The sequence below is a fragment of the Perna viridis genome, chromosome 13, assembly GCF_037379345.1.
Source record: "Perna viridis isolate PV_CMFRI_1.1 ecotype Kerala chromosome 13, ASM3737934v1, whole genome shotgun sequence".
In the NCBI taxonomy this organism is placed as follows: Eukaryota; Metazoa; Mollusca; class Bivalvia; order Mytilida; family Mytilidae; genus Perna; species Perna viridis.
The window spans coordinates 2,421,258-2,442,108 of NC_142457.1; the positions used below are offsets into that span (position 1 = coordinate 2,421,258).

Genomic DNA, 20,851 nt, shown 5'->3' on the forward strand with positions numbered 1-20,851 from the left:
TGATTCCATGCTCATATAAGAAAACTGTAGAAATCTCACTGGAAGGATTTCACTGACTTGTTATTAACTAAATAATATATTGACAGTCAATCGGTTCATTGAAATACTACTTTATGCAATACTTTCAATATTCTATGTCAAAAAGATGAAAATAATGAAAGTAGTAAGGCAGAAATTGAAAATGTAACTAAAATTATATTTAAACATGTGAGAACAACTTATTCAATGTAGGGAACATGCAATAATGATTTACTCAGGTATCTCAATGACTTGATTGGTATATCATTCCAGGTCCTTCCTTATACATGTACAGATATTCCTTATATAGTAGCACTCCCAACCTGATAAATCATGACAGCAATTTGTACATTCAATCAAACCTTTATTTGTATTGTGTGCTATGAGAAAAATAATGAACAAAATTCATGATTTCTTGACCATATACATATGTGTACAAAATTTTCATAGAAAAAAAAGATAAATTCAATTAACTAATTGAAAACCATTTTCAATTTGAAATCATTTTCTTTACTTCATGATCGTATATAAATGTAATATATGTACCCAAATGTAAGTAAAACACTTAATCTAAGCAGATTTCACACTATATTTTTTCAGAGAAGGGGTGATAATTACAGTTTTCTTCATCAGAGTTATCTCCACACTGATCAATACCATCACATCTCCTGTCATTGAAGATACACTTGTGATTCTTACATCTAAATCTACCAATGGGACAGGTGAAATCTCCTAGAAAACAAAAGAATGTTAAACATCAAGTAAATGTCTCAAACCTTTAGCAGAATGCCCAATAAGTAAATAATGGAGACTATGAAAGGAGCTAAAGTTTGCACTCTAGTCTCCTCTCCTTCATATCAACTTCACAAAAAGAATGCATAAAAAAGGCTTTGCGGATCCCAGCTTGATATGACTGCAGCCAGTTAATTGGAGGCAAGCATGGACATAATTTAAGTTTTTGACACTTTAACATAAGGATTAACAGTTTATTATGGACACAACAATTCATTTGGACACAATATTGCACAATATTTTGAAATTCAATTTAAGTATAAAGTTCTTCTTCAAGATGCAGTGCATTCATGGATGGACCACTTTGTACCTCACTATTTAAAAAAAAAGAAAATGGTGGGGTTAATATCTTCTTAAAGGTCTTGAATATATGCTGAGATTTTCATATGAATAAAATCATATCAAAAAATTTAAAAGTCATCTTTTTTGGAGCATAGCCGTATTGCCCCCTTACAACTTGAAAACCTTAAGAGATGTCTGAAATCTGAATGAAAAATTTAGGCAAGGTTATCATGAGGAATCTAATAATTTTCCTTTTTTTCAAAATCACCCTATAAATAAACAAGAGGCTCCCTTGAGCCTGAATCGCTCACATGGTTCAATTTTTGTGCATCAAGGGCAATAACAAGGAGTCATCCTACAACTTTGATGATCCATCGGAATTTAGTAGGCCTTTTCATAACAATTATTTTATCAAATAAAAGTTATTTTTCATAGATCCCAAGATATTGACCAAAAATAACAATTTGTCTTCCTTTCAAGGGCAATAACTCTAACAAGGTGTCATCTGACAGTTTTAAAATGGGCAATAACTCTAACAAGGTGTCATCTGACAGTTTTAAACCATAGACTTCACCAGGATCATTTCATCAATGAAGTTTTTTCTTATATATTTCAGTTTTCATTATTTTGACTGAAAATTGCAAAAATTGTCAATTTTCACCTTTCAATGATAATAAAACTAACAACAAACAACTTTGACCCAATAGAGACTTTTGTTGCCTATCAAAAGGATTATTTCATCAACTGAAAGTTTTTCCCTATCTATAACACTTTTCAAGATGTTGGCTGAAAACTGCAAAAAACATTTTTCACCTTTCAAGGACAATAACTCTAACAAAGACTCTTCTGACAAATTTGACCCAGACTGTTGTAGAGCTCTTCCAGATGAAGTAATAATTTCCTATTTATTTTCCAACATCTCTTAGTCTTTGAGATATATGTAGAAATTGGTAACTTAACCCCTGTGGTCTAAAAGAAGCACTGACAGCCATATTTTACACTTGATCTATAAAACTGACACAATTTCAAAAGTAAATACCCCAAGTATACTCATTAACAAATTTGGTAATAATCCAATCAGTAGTTTCAGGGGAGAAGATTTTTAAAGAAAAGTTAACTATAGATGACAGGCGATCATGTTACAACTCCAAAAATTAATCCCAGTCTCCTTCATGTGGTTTGGCACCTTGTAATACAATTTCTAAAGATTCATTCACTCACCAATAGTCAAGTTATTGTGAATACTGTCTGGACATCAGAAAAATGCAAAGTTGAAGTCTTTACCCCAAAAATTAATTCAAGTCTGACCATTGTGATATATTGCAGAACATAGATAATTCTATGCTTTAATTGGAGTTTTATAGTTAAATTCTATGAAAATTTGAATAAGGCCCTTTTTTGGCCCCTAATTCTAAAATGGCTGGGGCCATAACCCCCAAAACCAGCAAAAAACCTTTTGTGGTTTGAAACCTTATCATTAATGTTTTATAAACATCAATCAACTGATACTCAAGTTATCCCACGTCAACCAAGTTTCTTCAGAAAACAACGACCACGGACATGGAGACAGCGCCATACAAAGTTATGACAGCAAATTGTTATATAATGGGTCAAAGACAAAAATGACCAAGTTGCCTTAAACAGGAAGTAGAAGTGAAAAAGACTTGAAATTGAATCCCTCAATATAGGAACCCTAAAGACTGACATAAACCATTCTATAAACTATTTGCATGAGTGAAACCAAGCCAAAAATTCTGATTATATTTTGTGATTATTACACTAGTCTTTGTTAGAATGAATCTTGGAAACTGATAGAATTAGCAAGTTACTGATATATAAATGGTAAATATCTACACGTTTCTATTTCATATTCTTCCTTCCAGTAAAACATCACACTTAAATTTGATTGGCTAATCAAGGAAGTTCAAATAAACAGAAATAGCAAATCCATATGCCAAAATGGACATTTCCTAATTTTTGTTCAATACCTTCAAATATACACATGAATATTTTAAACCAACTTAAAAAAATTATTAAGAAAAAACTGCAATAATTAAGATGATAGCTACAATGTATGTTGGACTCATAGTTTTACACTAGTAAATGGAAGACATTTAAAGAGCATCACTAGGCTACACCTCCAAGATTACAAAGAATCTGGATGTCTGGTAAAAGAACGAGTTTACACAGGTACATCCTGTCGAGGAACTTATACGATACACAACTTGATTTCACTCAACTTGAAAATGGATGATTTAAAGGAGAAGAATTGTTTGACTTACTACAGATGTTTAGACTTTCATCACTTTTGTCTTCACAGTCATTTTCATTGTCACATTTCCATAAATCTGGGATACATGTTCCGCTACCACATCTAAACTGACCTGATGGACAATGGTCTGGATCTGTTAAAGGGGAGATAATGTGGTAAAAATCCCTTAAAGGAAAGGAATGTGGCAAAATATAAAATAAAAGACCTCATACAGAGATTAACTATAGTCGGCGTCACATAAATAACATACTGTTAAAATTTGAATAAAAATATTTTCTACGACTTTATTGACACCTACCGTCGTTTAAATTGTCTTAAATGACTTGCTCATTCGTTTAGCCAAACGGCTTCTCCCTAAACATTGAATCGTTAAATTCCGGTCAGATTTTAATTCTAGGTGGCAATATTTACATTGTAAAAAGTCGGCCATGTTTACAGTGATCGGGTTGCTAGGAGATGTTGTTTACGTTTAAATGGTTTGTCCAAAAACCGAAGAACCCAGAATGCAATTCGGTGTTATTTCGGATATCTCGGATTTATTTTACGCAAACAACGTATAATACCGAGAAGTTGATCAAGCAGACGATTGTCACCGGAGTTCGACGGGAACTTACGCACTTCGTTTGTAAACAAATCGTCCCGTAAAAACCAACATGGCGGATATTAGTATGGGATTTTCCCGTAAGGATTTGTTACGCATGATTTAAGCTAATAAGCGACTTGTTTTTGAGAAGCTGTTTGGCTAAACGAATGAGCAAGTCATTTAAGACAATTTAAACGACGGTTGGTGTCAATAAAGTCGTAGAAAATATTTTTATTCAAATTTTAACAGTATGTTATTTATGTGACGCCGAGTATAATGTCAGGTTAAATGTTTTAAAATATTTAAATATAAAATACATGGAAATTTAAAAAATTATTCAGTGTTTGTATCATTGATTCCCATCCACCAATAAAGAAATTCACCATTGTACACAGGCAAATATGCCACACATGAGAATCATATGGTTTGCATCATATGATTATCATATAAATCGAGCACCATATGATAATCATATGTTTTTCACAAACATATGATTGTCATATGTTTTTAAGCCAAAATTATCAAATGATAATCCAACCATCAAACATGTCATTATGGTTACCAACACTTTACCAAATAATTCAATGAAGGTTCAGGGGTTTATCTGGGTACTTTGGGAAATGCCTTTATTCAGGCATTTTTGGAAAAACAAGTTTCCCATTTGGGAGTCTAATGATGAGAATACTGGATGATTTTGATATGATTTTCTTTAGAAAAAAGTCCTTTTACAAGACCCTGCTAAATGCAAAAAATATCTTACTTGAGTTTTCATTAATTTCAGGCATAAAGTGTCGTATAATTATACTCACGTTCACAGTCGCGTTCATCTTCCCCTCCAGAGCAGTCAATATCATCATCGCAGTGCCAAGACTTGGGTATACACATGGTATTACATTTAAATTCATCATCACTGCAGGAAGTTCCTAAAAATACAGTTACAGGTAGTTAGTTACTGCAGTGGAAACTGTGATACAGATAATCTCCCAAACCTATAATTGTAAACATGCAGACAGATAATCTCCCGACCCAAACCTATAATTGTAAACATGTGGACAGATAATCTCCCGACCCAAACCTATAATTGTAAACATGTGGACAGATAATCTCCCGACCCAAACCTATAATTGTAAACATGTGGACATATAATCTCCGACCCAAACCTATAATTGTAAACATGCAGACGGATAATCTCCCGACCCAAACCTATAATTGTTAAGATGCAGAGAGTTAATTTTCCGATCCCTCTCTTCCAGTGTTAAGATGCAGAGAGATAACCTCCCGACCCCAACCTTCCATTTTTAAGATGCAGACAGATAATCTCCTTACCCCATCCTCCCTTTGTTAACATGCAACAGATAATTTCCCGACCCAATCCTCCCATTGTCAAGATGCAGAGAGATAATTTTCTGACCCCTCTCTTCCATTGTTCAGATACAAAGAGGTAATCTCCTGACCCCATCCTTCCATTGTCAAGATGCAGAGAGATAATTTTCTGACCCCTCTCTTCCATTGTAAAGATGCAGAGAGATAACCTCCCGACCCCACCCTTCCATTGTTAAGATGCAGAGAGATAACCTCCCAACCCCACCCTTCCATTGTTCAGATGCAGAGAGATAATCCCTTACCCCATCCTCCCTTTGTTAATATGTAGACAGATAATCTTCTGACCCCACCAGACATGTCAAAAAAGATATAAATGTATTACAAATTTTACATGTAAAAAGGGAGATAACTTACTATTTTCACACTGTTTTTCATCACTGCCATCTTCACAGTTGATTTCACCATTACATTGCCATGCCAATGGAATACACTTTTTGTTTCCACATTGGAACTGTTCATCAGTACACTCAGGATACTCTGTTATAAGATTAGATTTTATTATAGGCCCATATTCATATAGATATCTTTCAAATACATAACTCATTTGGTCACTTTCCAAAAATTGCTTCTGGACAAAATTTTGATTTTTGTATGTTTTTCTCATGGACAGGCACTTAAGTACAAGCAGAATATTTCCAAGGAATAATTATAGTGACCCTTACATATTTAATCTCCCAATGACCTCCGACCCTACATACAACAAGTATCTTTTAATCCCTGACCAAAAAATAAAACAAACTTACTACTTCCATTAAGTCTTTTATAATCACACTTTCATCTGTATAAACCACATAACACTTGAATTTAAACACAAACTTTTCAACACTACTGCCATCTTTTAATACTTATCCTAACCAGGCCTTAGAGACCTCAAATCTACAAATCTTTCTACCATAATGCCATTAATCAATGGCCATCCTTTCTATCTTTAATTCAAATGCTTTACAGGGACAGATTGATACAACCTCAGAGGTCGAACCCTGAATGGTTGGGGCAAATATGAATACACCATTCAAACATGATACAGCTAAAAATATGATTGTGATTAGACATGTGACATGAGATAAGAATCAAAGTGGTCCCTTTTTGCCCCTCAATTCCAGAATGGTTCCAGCCACTATCTCAAAAATCAATCCAAGCTTTCCTTTTAAAGTATGACACTTTATGGTACAATTTCAAAGAGATCCATTCCCTATTATCTAAGTTATCACCCAGAATCAGAAACATACTTGTTTTTGGCCCCTTTGTGGCCCATCAGCTCAAGTTGCTCAAAATCAATATCAGACTACCTATGAGACATTGTAGTTCAATTTAAAAGAGATGTATTTACTCACAGTAAAGTTACTGCTCAGACATTAAGACAATCCTTCTTCCTGGCCCCTGTTTTGGTCTCTAATTCTAAACAGTTCAGGTCTAAATCCCCCAAATTAATCTCTGTATGACCATATTGATATAGGATATTATGGAACAGTACATATTCATTTGCTTTTTACTGCTGTACATGTTAAATAGTTTAATTCTTTGATAAACTTGTTTTGACCCCTTTTTGGCCATTAATTCCTAAACAGTAGAGGCCATAATCTCTAAAATCAATACCAGTCATCCTTTTGTTGTTCGAAACCCATGGTAAAATTGTTGAAGTAGCTGTCTTTGTAAGAATCATGCAAAACCTGAAAAATGTGATACACCCCAAAAAAGGCTACATATTTTTATTTCTGTAATTAGGTTGTTTTATGGGTCTATACTATGAAATGTGTGATTATTCCTTCAAATCTGCCTGCTCTTAGGAGATAATCCACATTGAAAATCCAGTAGATTCTATTGTATTTGAGTGCCATTTACAGAGTTATCTCCCTTAATTTTGAAATCTACAGTGCATTCTATATATTTTTAATCTCCTAACAGCACAGGTTATATGAAAAACCACTTGTTAATTTCTGTCTACAATGACATTTCAAACAAAATATCAAAAATGAAAATATGTAGGCTTTTTACCCATGAACCACATTTTGCATGATCCTTAGCTGGAGTACTACTTAAAAGTTCAATCAACTAAAATTCAAGATATTGCAGGAATACTAAGTGTCTAGTGTCATACAAAAACCCTTTGATCTCCAACCCCCAACTCTATATACATGTACCACAATCCTTTTTATAACTGCCATCAATTTACTATATTTATCATAAACACACTCCCATCCTTAATAACCCTATGACAGATAACCCCTGACCCTACATACTACAATTCTCTTCATCACTGCCATCTTTACAATCTTTGTCGTAATCACACCTCCATCCTTTTGGGATACAGTTCTTGTTGACAACACATTGGAATTGGTCACTGCTACAGCTTACATTTTCTGAAGTTAAAAATATTTGTATTATTACAGAAACCTCTAGTACCAATTTTCCATGAAGTCCATATTAAAAATAATTGTAAATGGATATAATGTAACCATGATTTGAAAAACTGGAGTTATACACTGTATATAGTTTTTATGCAACATTCTAACAGCTTTAGAACTGTAACTTATATATTTTCATTATGCTCTGAAGAACTGAAGAAAAACACAACCAAATATAATTCTGTATTGATAGAGGTTAAACTAAATATTGCTCAGAGCAGCCAAGCATCATTTACTGTGAAAGTATTTTAATTTGTGGATACCAATTTTCGTGGATCAGGGAAGAAACACAAGTTTGTGGGTTCTTGAAATTGTGGTTTTGAAGTTTTAAATATACACATCAATGGCAGTCTACTATTTGTAGAGAACTAAATTTCGTGGTTTGACCACGAAAGCCACAAAAATTGGTACCCCACAAACAATAAAACTTTCACAGTATGGCAAATATAACCTGATATAAAGTTTGATGAGAATCAACTTACCACATGTCAGTTCATCAGAATGATCAGTGATTCCACAATCAGGATCACCATCACATTTCCAGGTATTAGGTATACATCTCCCCTCCCGACATTTAAAGAAATTGTCCGGACAACTAGAATTCTTGCATTTCGCTGCTGATGGCTCATCTGTCCCATCCATGCAGTCTTTATCTTTGTCACATTTCCACATCAATGGAACACACTTTATATTGTCACATTGAAATTGGTCAGGTTTACAATCTTTAGCAGCTAAAAAATAACAAAGCTCTGAACAAGAACTCTTGATAAAAGGTAATTCTAGTCAAAAGCTAAAGGCTTTAAAACTTTCAGTACTGAGTTTTATTTGACAAAATGTACTTAATGCCAGACTAATTTGTGCATGAGCCATTTTCTGACCTGAATTTTTTTTTACATGTGCTCTCTTGAAATTTGTGCTCATCATTGACACAACAATTGTGTCAATTTGACATTATTTTTCCATGTATGAATTTACAGACAAAATGGTAATTCATAGATTAAATTATTTCCTTCAGATCTATATACAGCATTACAACAGAAATATTGTATTTCTGAAATAGAATTGCTGTTTCTGTTAAAATAAATGGGAAAGTAATTCTGAGTGCAGCTAATCAAGTTTGTACATTTCTACATGAAAGCCATTAATATTTACATGCAGTTAACCGTATCTTATGAATAGCTCTGAAGCACGAAAAATATAAAATTTGGTATCATTTGAAAGAGTGGAAGCAAAAGTATACCATTAATGGAGGTAACAACCTTCCCACCTAATTCCTGCCAAGATCTCTATAGTTTTCCTATGTATATGCATACATGTGTTTCCAAAGAATGTTTCATTAGCAACTTTCAGTGGCAGTGGCTAAGAAAACTAAAAAAAAAACTGAGCAATGCTCATTTAATTGAAACCCTGACCCCCCCCCATCCCCCACCTGTGATAACATACACCTTTTGGCCTGCAAATTGATTTGGATAAAATCTAAAAATAAAGGGTGCATTGTGAAACTTCCATTAAATTCCATTTAGTTGTGTAGTAAGAGATATTGATAAGAGATGTGCACCACTACATCAGGAAATGCGAGACGTAAAACAGACTTCACATAAAAGTATAGAAAATAAGGAGCAGATATTCAATTTTAAATTAGGATTCTGTTTCTTTGGTGGATGAGGAGTAACGGATGGGACTTCATAAGTAAAATGAAGTTGTGCCTAATCCTTTTTGTATATTATTGAACAAATAAAATATGTTTGAACTAAGCAATGGATAAGACATAGGTGCCCCTCTATATACAGTACCTGAACCAATCAGTGCAACTAAAACTGCAATCAGTCATCGGTCACCAATCAGTTTCTGATCAGTCATCAATCCGTCAAACTAATCCATTGAACCTGTGATCACATCCCATGACCACTGAGTGGTCAATATATTTTACAGATTCTGTTGTTTTATTTGTCAGTTTACACATATTTACATAATGCAATATATTAAAACATAAATTATTTACTCTTATTTTACATATGTTTTATTCTTAAAAAAAAAAACCAAAAAAAACGATATATGGATTTGATATATAATTCAATATGGTAGTATGTAAGTTTAGTTTCAGTGGAAATTCTTAAATTAATATGAACCAATTATCCGTCATTTTACATGACAAAGCTACAGTCAGACCAATCACCAGTCATCGCTTATCGATCCGTCATCAATAAGTCAGTCAGCGGTCTTCGATCCATCAAACAGTTGCACGGATCAGTTCAGGGACTGTAACAGAAGGCTGGATAAACTCACCTATTGCAATATCCCTACTTTGCAAGTATCAATTCAACATATAAAGGGAGATTATTTATACTTACTGCAGTTGAATTCATCTGATTTATCTTCACAATGATGTGTTCCATCACATTTATATGACTCTGGAATACACTTGTTACCAGATTGACATTTAATATAACCCTTCATACACTGGTATTGATCTGCAAAGATAAATTGAGACAATCAAGATTCAAGCGGAAATCAAAAGAACATAATCCAGGGACAAAGACCAAATAGTGAAAATTAACATATACAACAAGGAACATTAAATAACCAAAATAATACATACTAAGAAACAAAAGGAGACAAGCAACTCAGATTCCACTAAAACCTTGGAGCACAGACCAGGTGCACCGGTAGGGTAAGTGTCCTCAGCTTTTCTAGAAAACACCAGCAAAGTTGCATGCTCATGAACAGTCGTCCAGACCTCAATAATACTATTGTTAAAACATTTTCAATATGGTTAGAAATTCTATATCAAAACTACTATGAATTGGAAAAAGTGATAATCATTTAAAATAAAGGTAAGGGTCTTATAGCTCTAAATTATGATTGCAATCAAACCTATAACGCAAGAAAGAACAGGACCAAAATTGAGCTGGCTGCCAATTGCAACCTGAAAATCAATTCACTTGTAATAAATTCATCATTTACACAACAGGAAAATGCTTATTTTTGTCTTCACCTTCCAAATTGTTCAAGTCATAACCCTAACAAGAGGCTCCCAGGAGCCTGAATTGCTAACCTGGTTAAATTTTGTCTTTCAAGGGAAATAAATTTAACAAGTTGTCCAACAATTAAGACCAAAGAAGACTTTGGTAGAACTTATCATAAGGATCATTTCAACGTGTGAAAATTTCGTTCAATCTATTTTAGTTTTCAAGATATTTGCTGAAAACTGTTAAAAAAAACCCAAAAAACGTCATGTTTCATCTTTCAAGGGCAATAACTCTTACAAGGAGTTGCCTAACAACTTTGATCCCTGAGGACTTTTGAAGGCCTTATGATAAGGATCATTTCAGCAATTGAAAGAATTTAGCTAAACCTAACGGTTTTGCAAATATATGTGAAAAACTGATTGATGGATAAAAAATCCCCACATCAGTTCTATACAGGATACCCTAAGGAGCATTCCTACCGAGTTTGGTTCAAATTGGTCAAGTAGTGTCAGAGGAGACAACTGGCACCAATCTTCCTTTGGAGGTACAATTTCATACAGATCTACAAATTAATCCTCAAGTTATCCACTGGACACCAAATACCAATGAACATGGCTGCTGACTTATATCAACACCATTATACCATTATAGGACCACAATTATTTGAGGCTGCATAAAAGAGAATTGTTAAAAACCTACCACAATCTTTTTCGTCACTTCCATCATCACAATCATTTCGGCCATTACAGATGTCAACTGGTGGTACACATCCTGTGGAATCTGTGGCATTATGACACTGGAAATAGCCCCTCTGTTTACAGTGGTAAGGTTCTAAATATATAGAGAAGGTATTCTAGTTTTGTCTGAAGTATGACCATGAAGAATAGCATATTCCAGTTTTTGACTAATTCTGTAGTATGAGCCTTAAACTATAAAAACCATTAGTTAAGGATATAGTATATATACTACGCTGGTTCTCCCATTAATCCATACGAAACTTCACTAATTCTACTTCATGTTTGTCAGAGACCAACCTAAAGGTATGAAACCAATAATGAAGCACCAATCTATGATTCAAATAGAAGGAATCATATAATGGAAAGCACCCAAGGATATACTAACTCAGCTTCTTCATACAAACCATACTTAGTCAATTAATTTACTTTTAGGTAAGGACTTAATTATTCTAATTACCTACAACTTACAATTATATTTCATAATATCGTAACGGCAGCTAAAAGACATATATTAAAATATCTGCCAAATATGAAAGAGCACAGACTTACTGTCTTCACAGTTTCTCTCATCTTCATTACTGCTACAGTCAGTATGGTTATCACATCTCCACCAGGATGGGATACACTTAGAACTTTCTTTACACTCAAAATGGCTGAAAAACAGATTGGAATACATTTATAATTTTCTTTTCAATTAAAATAGAAATGGCTAAAACATGACACAGAGGATGTGATAAACTAAGAACTTTCTTAACACTCAAAATGGCTCAAAAACAGGATGGATACTTAGAAATTTCTTTACATCTTAATTGGCTTTAAAACGTGATTGGATAGCCCTAAATTTTTTTTAACACTCAAAACGGCTGAAAAACAGTAATGGCATCTCAATTACAAACTAAATTCTTTACCCTCCCTTTTTCCAAAAGAATCAATATGGTTAAACAAGTTTGCAATTTTTGGTTCTATTGGTAAAAGTTAAATTTTAACTATATTACAATTATTGGTTTTACTCACAATGGACTTTTACATGCAGACACACATCTGTATGACCCAGAGAGCATGTAGTTCTCTGGACAGCCACAAACTTTTGTCGTTGATTGAAAGTATGATTCCATACGGTAACTCATGACAACAAAAGGTTTCAGGAGACACAGATGAGAACAACCACCATTGTTGACACGACAAGGATTATTTCCTAAATGGCCTGAAATCATGTTTCAAAGTAATGATTCAGAATTATATAGGCATTAAACACATATACTCATAGTTTCTATTGTTGAAAAATTCTGTTTGATTTTATTTTTGAAAACTAACAAATTGCGAAGTAGGATGGACTAGTTCATTTTGTACAATTATATAAAGAATAACTGTTACGATTGATTGTGATACTGACTTTATTAAGAGGAATATCTTGACGTGTACGTATGTCTTCATGAATTGTCAGTATGGAAATGAATGCAACTATCATTTTATTCATCGGTAATTCAATTATTGCATTTTAATCATCATGATCATTTTAATGTATATTAAGTTAGGGACTACTTTTGAAAAAATCTGTAGTGCAACATACACTGTCGGTGTGTGATATTATTTTTATTCAAAACTCAAAAGAAATTCTGATGACCTCGCAACCACTCTCAAATGTTTTGATGAATAATTTTAAATATCTTGTCATGTAAAAGAAATTGAGAGATATATCTCGACAAGATCAAAGGAAGAAAGTCTACAGATAAATAAGAAACATGAGGAAGACTTCCATGGTTTCTTTAGTCAAATTACAAATTCAAATTCACAAAATTGTCAATTTTTTTTTTCTTAAACCTAGTGAGTTTTAATGAAATTCATAAATGCCTAATTGAACTAGGAGAAACTGGCAAATCACAGAAATTAATACTAACTGTTAAAATCACTATTGCTGTATTACTCAGAAAGTAAAGTTATTTGGAGGTTGGCCAAATTTATCTTTATTTATTTTTTTTTTAGCTGTTTGTATTATAACCATGGGAAATCATAATAAAGAAACATCCAATTCAATGGTCACATGATTTTATTTCTGATGCATGAGGCATTTGAATCATAGAATGTACAATGTTTTAAAATGGAATTGTATACTAAAATCAATTTGAGTGAATTTATATAATTAAAGAAGGAATAACCAGATTACAGACAAAGTCTCCCAAAATAGTCAATTCAAATTTACCTGTTTTCTACATGAGAGAAAATTCTAAATATATGGTGAATTTCAGTACTCAGAAGCATACTAAACAACTCTGACATTTGGAATAAAGATAAGTGGTGTCCTAAACCAATACGTCACCACTGCATGATTCTTAGAAGGATAAGTACACAAAAATAAAATACCTTCAATTTGTCTCATCATGTGATACACTTGTATGTCCATAGGTCTGTGTGACGTTTTTATAATCATCTTCCGGTCTTCACCTGTAAATTTGTTTGCTCTATTTATAGTTTTACTGTCCCAGTCCGTCCAAAATATGTATCCTTCAAATGTAGTAAGGGCAAATGTGTGGGGCAAGTGACTATTAATAACAACATGTTGGTTTTTGCCATCAAGGTCAGCCATACTGATGTAATCTAAACTAGCATCCGACCAGAATATCTTTTCTGTGATGTAGTCTATGGTTAAACCATTTGGCCAAGCGAGGTTTTCGGTGATTATTTTCTCTATGTTGGTACCATCCATGAATGCTCTAGATATATGAGGCTGTTCTCCCCAGTCAGTATAGAACAAATATCCTCGTAGTGGGTGGACTTCTAGTCCCCTGGGCTCCTGTAATCCAGCATGGATCAGTATCTTACGGTAAGAACCATCCAGGCGGGAGACTTCAATGGTGTCTGCTGTTTTGTCACACCAGTAGAGATTCCTGCCTAACCAATCTACAGCCAGACCATCTGGATTCCTCACTGTGGAGTCGTGTAAAGTCTCAGGCTGTCAATAAAAATGTCAGTTTTGAAGTTGATTGTGCCAATGTATCACAATAACTTTTTAGGTACTAAATGTATTTTGTTCGTGTTTTCCAAAACATCAATAAAAGACCATTTTTAGTATTAAATAATAGCCCTTAAAACTCCATAGCATCTTCTAACATTATACATACAAAAAAGCCAGCATCATTACTGTCAATAAAAATCATACATATAGACCTGACAACTTACCCAAGCTTAGATTTGACCTCTGACCAATACTTAGCTATGACATGTGACCCATATTTAGCTCTGACCTCCGACCCATACCTAACATTTTCCTGTACTCTTATCCTTACCTTGCTCATTTTGTTTTTGAGGTCAAGTCTCCTGATCCAGCTGTTCGTACTAGTGATGTCTGTCCAATAAATTGTGTTATTATAATAATCATAATCCACAGCTACAGCATTCACTGTATCATTTACAATTATACTCTGGTAATGTCCTTCAAATGTCATGTTCAGAATCTGATGTCTGTTAGCTACTATAAGGGAGGGCCGTGACATTACTGCAAAAGAAAGCAATTTTTATCATAAGCAACTACACTGCTGTAATGTCCATCAAATGTCATGATCTGAATTTCATGTGTGTTAGCTTAGTAACAATCAGGGAGGGTCATGACATTATTGTAAAAGAGGGGGAACTTTATCATTAAAAAAATACACTGTTGTAAAATAACCATTAAATGTCATGTTCAGAATCTGTTAGCTACTATTTACTGTCAGGGAGAGCCATGACATTTCTGTAATGAGAGGAGTATTTTCATCTAACCTAATTCAGAGGAAATTATTTCAGAAGTGATAACTCAATAATTGAAATACTCAAAAACTACAACTACTGGTCAGGAAGAGCTGACTTTGTTATTCATAGAAAATAAAATTTGCTAGGATTCAGTATAGTGACATGGATGTGTCACCACATGGACATAAAATAGTATTGGTTGAAACAAAATGACTGATGTTAATTGAGTTGAATATCTTACCATTCAGTACTTTACATGTTTTGTTGTCCCTCTCCAGATAATAGCCTTCATAACAGTAACACTTATAGTGGCCATGTTCATTTACACAAAAATGGGAGCAAGGGTAGTCCTTACATTCATCTATATCTAAAAATAAAAAAGTATATATAGAGAGGAAATCTATCTGGCAATTCCCATAAAACAATAATATTCACACAGAAATCTTAACCAGATTATTTAAATGAGGACACATCCATTCCAACAGAAAGATGAAAAAGGATGTTCATATTCTTTGTCTATAAATAGAAAAGTCTAAATATAGCAAAACATAGTTCCAACAAAACATACACAATAAAAACATCAATAATCTGCTATTTCAGTAACTTCAATCTGCATCAATATCAATTTAAGCTTATATACAGTTTTCACAAAATACCAGTAGTCCAAAGCCCGCGGCTGATTAAAATACTGAAAATATACTCAAAATTCTATTTATAGTCCAGTTATTATTAAATATATAAAAAATTCTACAAATAATGAGAAAAAAAGATGAAGACTGATGAAATGGGAAAACAGAAATCTCATTTACTTCTATTTATATAAGTAAGAAGTAAATAAAGAGAGTTCATGCAAAGGGAACTAACCTTCACAAATATGATGATCTTTAAGTTGGTATCCTGGGGGACATTCACATCTATAGCCAATCTTCTGATCCACACAGCGATGACTACACATTAAATGAGGGAATAAACACTCATTGATAACTGTAAAACAACAATATTTTTAAGTTTTAACATTATAAGGACAAAGCATCAGTAATGTCCCATATTTCTAGATGTTTTGTGATGTCCCATATTTGTAGACACTTTGTGATGTTCCATATTTGTTGATGTTTTGTGTTGTCCCATACTTCTAGATGCTTTGTGATGTTCCATATTTGTAGACACTTTGTGATGTTCCATATTTGTTGATGTTTTGTGTTGTCCCATACTTCTAGATGATTTGTGATGTCCCATATTTGTAGCTGCTTTGTGATGTCCCATATTTGTAGACACTTTGTGATGTCCCAAATTTGTAGATACTTTGTGATGTCCCATATTTGTAGATGCTTCGTGATGTCCCATATTTGTAGATGCTTTTTGATGTCCCATATTTGTAAATGCTTTGTGATGTCCCATATTTGTAGATACTTTGTGATGTCCCATATTTGTTGGTGTTTTGTGATGTTCCAAATTTGTTAATGTTTTGTGTTGTCCCATACTTCTAGATGCTTTGTGATGTCCCATATTTGTTGATGTTTTGTGTTGTCCCATACTTCTAGACACTTTGTGATGTCCCAACTTTGTAGATACTTTGTGATGTCCCATATTTGTAGATGCTTTGTGATGTCCCATATTTGTAGATACTTTGTGATGTCCCATATCTGTAGACGCTTCGTGATGTCCCATATTTGTAGATGCTTTGTGATGTCCCATATTTGTAGATACTTTGTGATGTCCCATATTTGTAAATGCTTTGTGGTGTCCCATATTTATAGATGTTTTGTGATGTCCCATATTTGTAAATGCTTTGTGATGTCCTATACTTCTAGGTGTTTTGTGATGTCCCATATTTGTTGATGTTTTGTGTTGTTCCATACTTCTGGATGTTTTGTGATGTCCCATATTTGTAAATGTTTTGTGATGTCCCATATTTGTAGATGCTTTTTGATGTCCCATATATATATATGACAATGCCAATGGTAGAGGTGATTCATGGTTTAGAAAATCCGCAAAACATAAAATGCTTATTTAATATTTTGCCTCAAAAGTGCAACAACCCAATGAAAAACTAAAACTGAACCTGTAGACTGTAAATAATTCTGAATAAGAAACAAAAGTTAATTCGGTGGATTAATGGACATAAATACATACAAAATGAAATGTAACCCATGTTTAAAGAGGTATAAAAATGTATGTACTAAGAACTTACAGCACTGCTCTGATTCATCAGAGGAATCACCACAATCATTCCTGCCATTACAAACCAAATCATCATGAACACACAGCCCATTTTTACATAAAAAGTCTGTGCCGTTACATGTAATAGGTTTAACAGTTGGACAGTTTTCCTCATCTTTTTCAGTGCGGCAGTCAGGGAATCCATTACATCTTAGCGTCTCACTGATGCAAGTGTTGTCTCCGCAGTCAAACACTCCCTTGTCCTTACATTTGTTATAATCTGAAAATGAAATTAAACAGTAAGTTATATACATTAAGTAAATATGTAAAACGTCTTTCTAAAATCACACAGCACTTTAACAGGTCTCATACAAAATAATGCTTAGAATACTCCAAATATCTGCAATTATTTTCACAAAGAAGTTTGTAATTAACTCAGCATGTCAAAGCTGTGTAAAAAAAGGAAACTATTTACTGCACGGAAGCTGCAAAAATAAAAACAAATTCAAAGATGAAAGAACATTCTGACATTCTGAAACACACAAAAGGATTAACAATGTGATCAGACAATAGCCCCCCCCCCCTATATATATGCATTATAAAAAATAATCTGATTAAAATTAGACCCATCAGTTGTTCCATTCAGTCACTACATGCAGGATCTAACAATCAATATTCCATTCTAAATTCTATTCGAATGACCTTTCTAATCAGCCAATCAGAATTCATTTTATGATATTGAAAGCAATATACAGAGAAAAACTGGAGAATTCTAAAAAGGTCACCTGTTTGTGTAGAATGGAGTGTTGTTATATCCTACATGCAGAGGTTGAATGGAACAATTGATTGGTCTAGTTTTAATTTGAATGTATAATAAAATAATATACTGAATCTCAGCCTACATCTCAATACTATTTTTTCATATAAAAAAATCTACCTTACATTACATCAGATCTATAAATAAACTTACAACATGATGAAGGTTCGTCACTCATGTCACCACAATCATCATCTTTGTCACAGAAGAAAATATCCCTGATACAGTTTGTATTATTACAGCGGAACTCCTTTGCATCACAGGTAATGGCATCTTTAATAAAATAACAAAAAACATTTTTTTATTAAATTATAAAATTTGAATGTCTAAAATTAAAAGGTTACTGAGATTAAAGTGAGAAAAATTTATAGAACACAAAAAATCGACACTTTCATTTCAGCTATCTAGAAGTTGATGTATGACAAACAACTGACACATACACACTCAACAACCAATCAAGACTGCATTAAAAATATCATTTCCATGAAAGATTGCAGAAATTTTGTGACAAAAATGTATTTGTGACTTCGTCAGTACAGCAGTAAAACTTCACACTCTCAATGACTAATGGTGGGATATAAAAAACAATTTCTGCCAACAAATAGCTATCAGTACACCATAAAATAGCTGGTAAAGGTGGGACATAAGAAATAATACCTGCCAACAAACAGACATCAGTAAACACCTAGTAAAGGTGGGACATAAAAAATAATCCCTGCCGACAAACAGATATCAGTACACCATAAGACACCTGGTAAAGGTGGGACATAAAAAATAATTCCTGCCAACAAACAGATATCAGTACATCATAAAACACCTGGTAAAGGTGGGACATAAAAAAAATAATCCCTGCCGACAAACAGATATCAGTACACCATAAAACACCTGGTAAAGGTGGGACATAAAAAATAATACCTGCCAACAAACAGATATCAGTACATCATAAAACACCTGGTAAAGGTGGGACATAAAAAATAATACCTGCCAACAAACAGCTGTCAGTACACCATAAAACACATGGTAAAGGTGGGACATAAAAAAAATCCCTGCCAGCAAACAGACATCAGTACACCATAAAACACCTGGTAAATGTGTGACATAAAAAATAATCCCTGCCAACAAACAGATATCAGTACACCATAAAACACCTGGTAAAGGTGGGACATAAAAAAAAATAATTTCCTCCCGACAAACAGATATCAGTACACCATAAAACACCTGGTAAAGGTGGGACATAAAAAACAATACCTGCCAAAAGACAGATATCAGTACACCATAAAACACCTGGTAAAGGTGGGACATAAAAAAAAAAATTTCCACCAACAAACAGATATCAGTACATCATAAAACACCACACTGAGGAGTAACCTAAATTTGACAATCTATGGCCCAAGCTGTCTATAATGTTTAAACAGCATAGTATAATTTTAACTATAGATCTTACCACAACCATCTTTCTCATCCTCTCCCTCAGAACAGTCTGAATCACCATCACATTTCCAGGCTTTTATTATACAACGACCATTCTTACATTGAAACTCATCATCTTTACATGTTCTGTTGGGCTGTACTGTAAACCGAACATGATCAATTGTTTTATATTTACTTTACTACAAAATACTTCAAACTAAAATTAAACAAATCAACATAGGCATTCTAAATTCATATTAGTTATGTCTATAATCTGACAATGAAGCCTTTAAACCATAAAAAGACCAAATACCTATACATTAGACTTACAACATCCAATTGTTTCATCACTTTGGTCAGGACAGTCTGGATGTCCATCACATTCCCATGATTTAGGTAGACATGTACCATCATTACACTCAAACATGTCAGTAGGACACGTCTCATCTGGAAAAAAATCTGGAAAAGTTATCTCCCTTTGACAGCAAAGCCTTACTTTCAGTTGTATTGAAAATCAGCACATGAGCAGTACAGACATATATAAATTGTAGCAAAGCTTTATTTTGGCAGTCACCATTTGTGAATATTTAAATAGTAAAAGCAAAGAGACAATTAAAACAAAAAATTGGCAGTAACAATGCCTTATTGGGCTAGCCACACCCCACTTATACAGGAAGTTGATATCAGACAGATATTGTGACAATAATTATTTGTATCACTCTATATAGACAGAGTTTGGACGGACAGAAGAACAAGATGATTCCAATTTACCTCCCACCTGTTGAGCGGGGGTATAAAAATCAACTTAGTTACACATATGTGACAAATTAAGATTGGCAGATAGATTTCTAGTAGTTTTGAATTCCTGTTTTAGTGAGATTTAACCTGTTTGTGCACAGTTGAAACTATAAAACCACTCAATTAAATTGGACACAGATAGGTAAATTAACATTTCTCTTAGGCTTTGGCAAAGTTGTCAAAAGGATACCTTTATAAAGTTTGATTCTGAAATGGCAAGACTCCTTCAAGTTCAAGTACATACTTTTAGAGGTATCAATTGCCCCTCATACATTTTTAAAATGTTTGATTGCGCCAGTCTACCTGTTCATACATTGCAATAAAGGAGTAAATTCATGTTTCAACTTACTGTTGAAGTTTTCTATATGCCTAATTTAAAGCTAGAATAGTATCCCAATACTAATACACAGAAAATACAGGCTGTTGTGTCATAATTCGGTCACACGGAAGGCACACAACTATGCTTCTACATGGTTTTCAAAGAATTTTCACAAAAATG

General features: G+C 33.5%; 1 protein-coding gene across 1 annotated transcript in view; it reads right to left on the bottom strand.

Annotated features, from left to right (window-relative positions):
* LOC148599217 (uncharacterized) overlaps positions 1 to 20,851 on the bottom strand; it is a 142,253-nt gene that overhangs the window by 28,073 nt on the left and 93,329 nt on the right. The window contains exons 47-64 of the mRNA XM_088559139.1: positions 19,885 to 20,001; positions 19,589 to 19,714; positions 18,298 to 18,417; positions 17,359 to 17,607; positions 16,032 to 16,151; positions 15,409 to 15,534; positions 14,726 to 14,934; positions 13,803 to 14,391; positions 12,456 to 12,645; positions 11,991 to 12,094; positions 11,404 to 11,535; positions 10,087 to 10,206; positions 8,218 to 8,466; positions 7,571 to 7,690; positions 5,685 to 5,807; positions 4,757 to 4,870; positions 3,375 to 3,497; positions 637 to 750 (exon numbers count right to left, since the gene is read on the bottom strand). Coding sequence (XP_088415265.1) covers positions 637 to 750; positions 3,375 to 3,497; positions 4,757 to 4,870; positions 5,685 to 5,807; positions 7,571 to 7,690; positions 8,218 to 8,466; positions 10,087 to 10,206; positions 11,404 to 11,535; positions 11,991 to 12,094; positions 12,456 to 12,645; positions 13,803 to 14,391; positions 14,726 to 14,934; positions 15,409 to 15,534; positions 16,032 to 16,151; positions 17,359 to 17,607; positions 18,298 to 18,417; positions 19,589 to 19,714; positions 19,885 to 20,001 — 3,045 coding nt within the window. The remainder of the gene's footprint in view (positions 1 to 636; positions 751 to 3,374; positions 3,498 to 4,756; positions 4,871 to 5,684; positions 5,808 to 7,570; positions 7,691 to 8,217; positions 8,467 to 10,086; positions 10,207 to 11,403; positions 11,536 to 11,990; positions 12,095 to 12,455; positions 12,646 to 13,802; positions 14,392 to 14,725; positions 14,935 to 15,408; positions 15,535 to 16,031; positions 16,152 to 17,358; positions 17,608 to 18,297; positions 18,418 to 19,588; positions 19,715 to 19,884; positions 20,002 to 20,851) is intronic.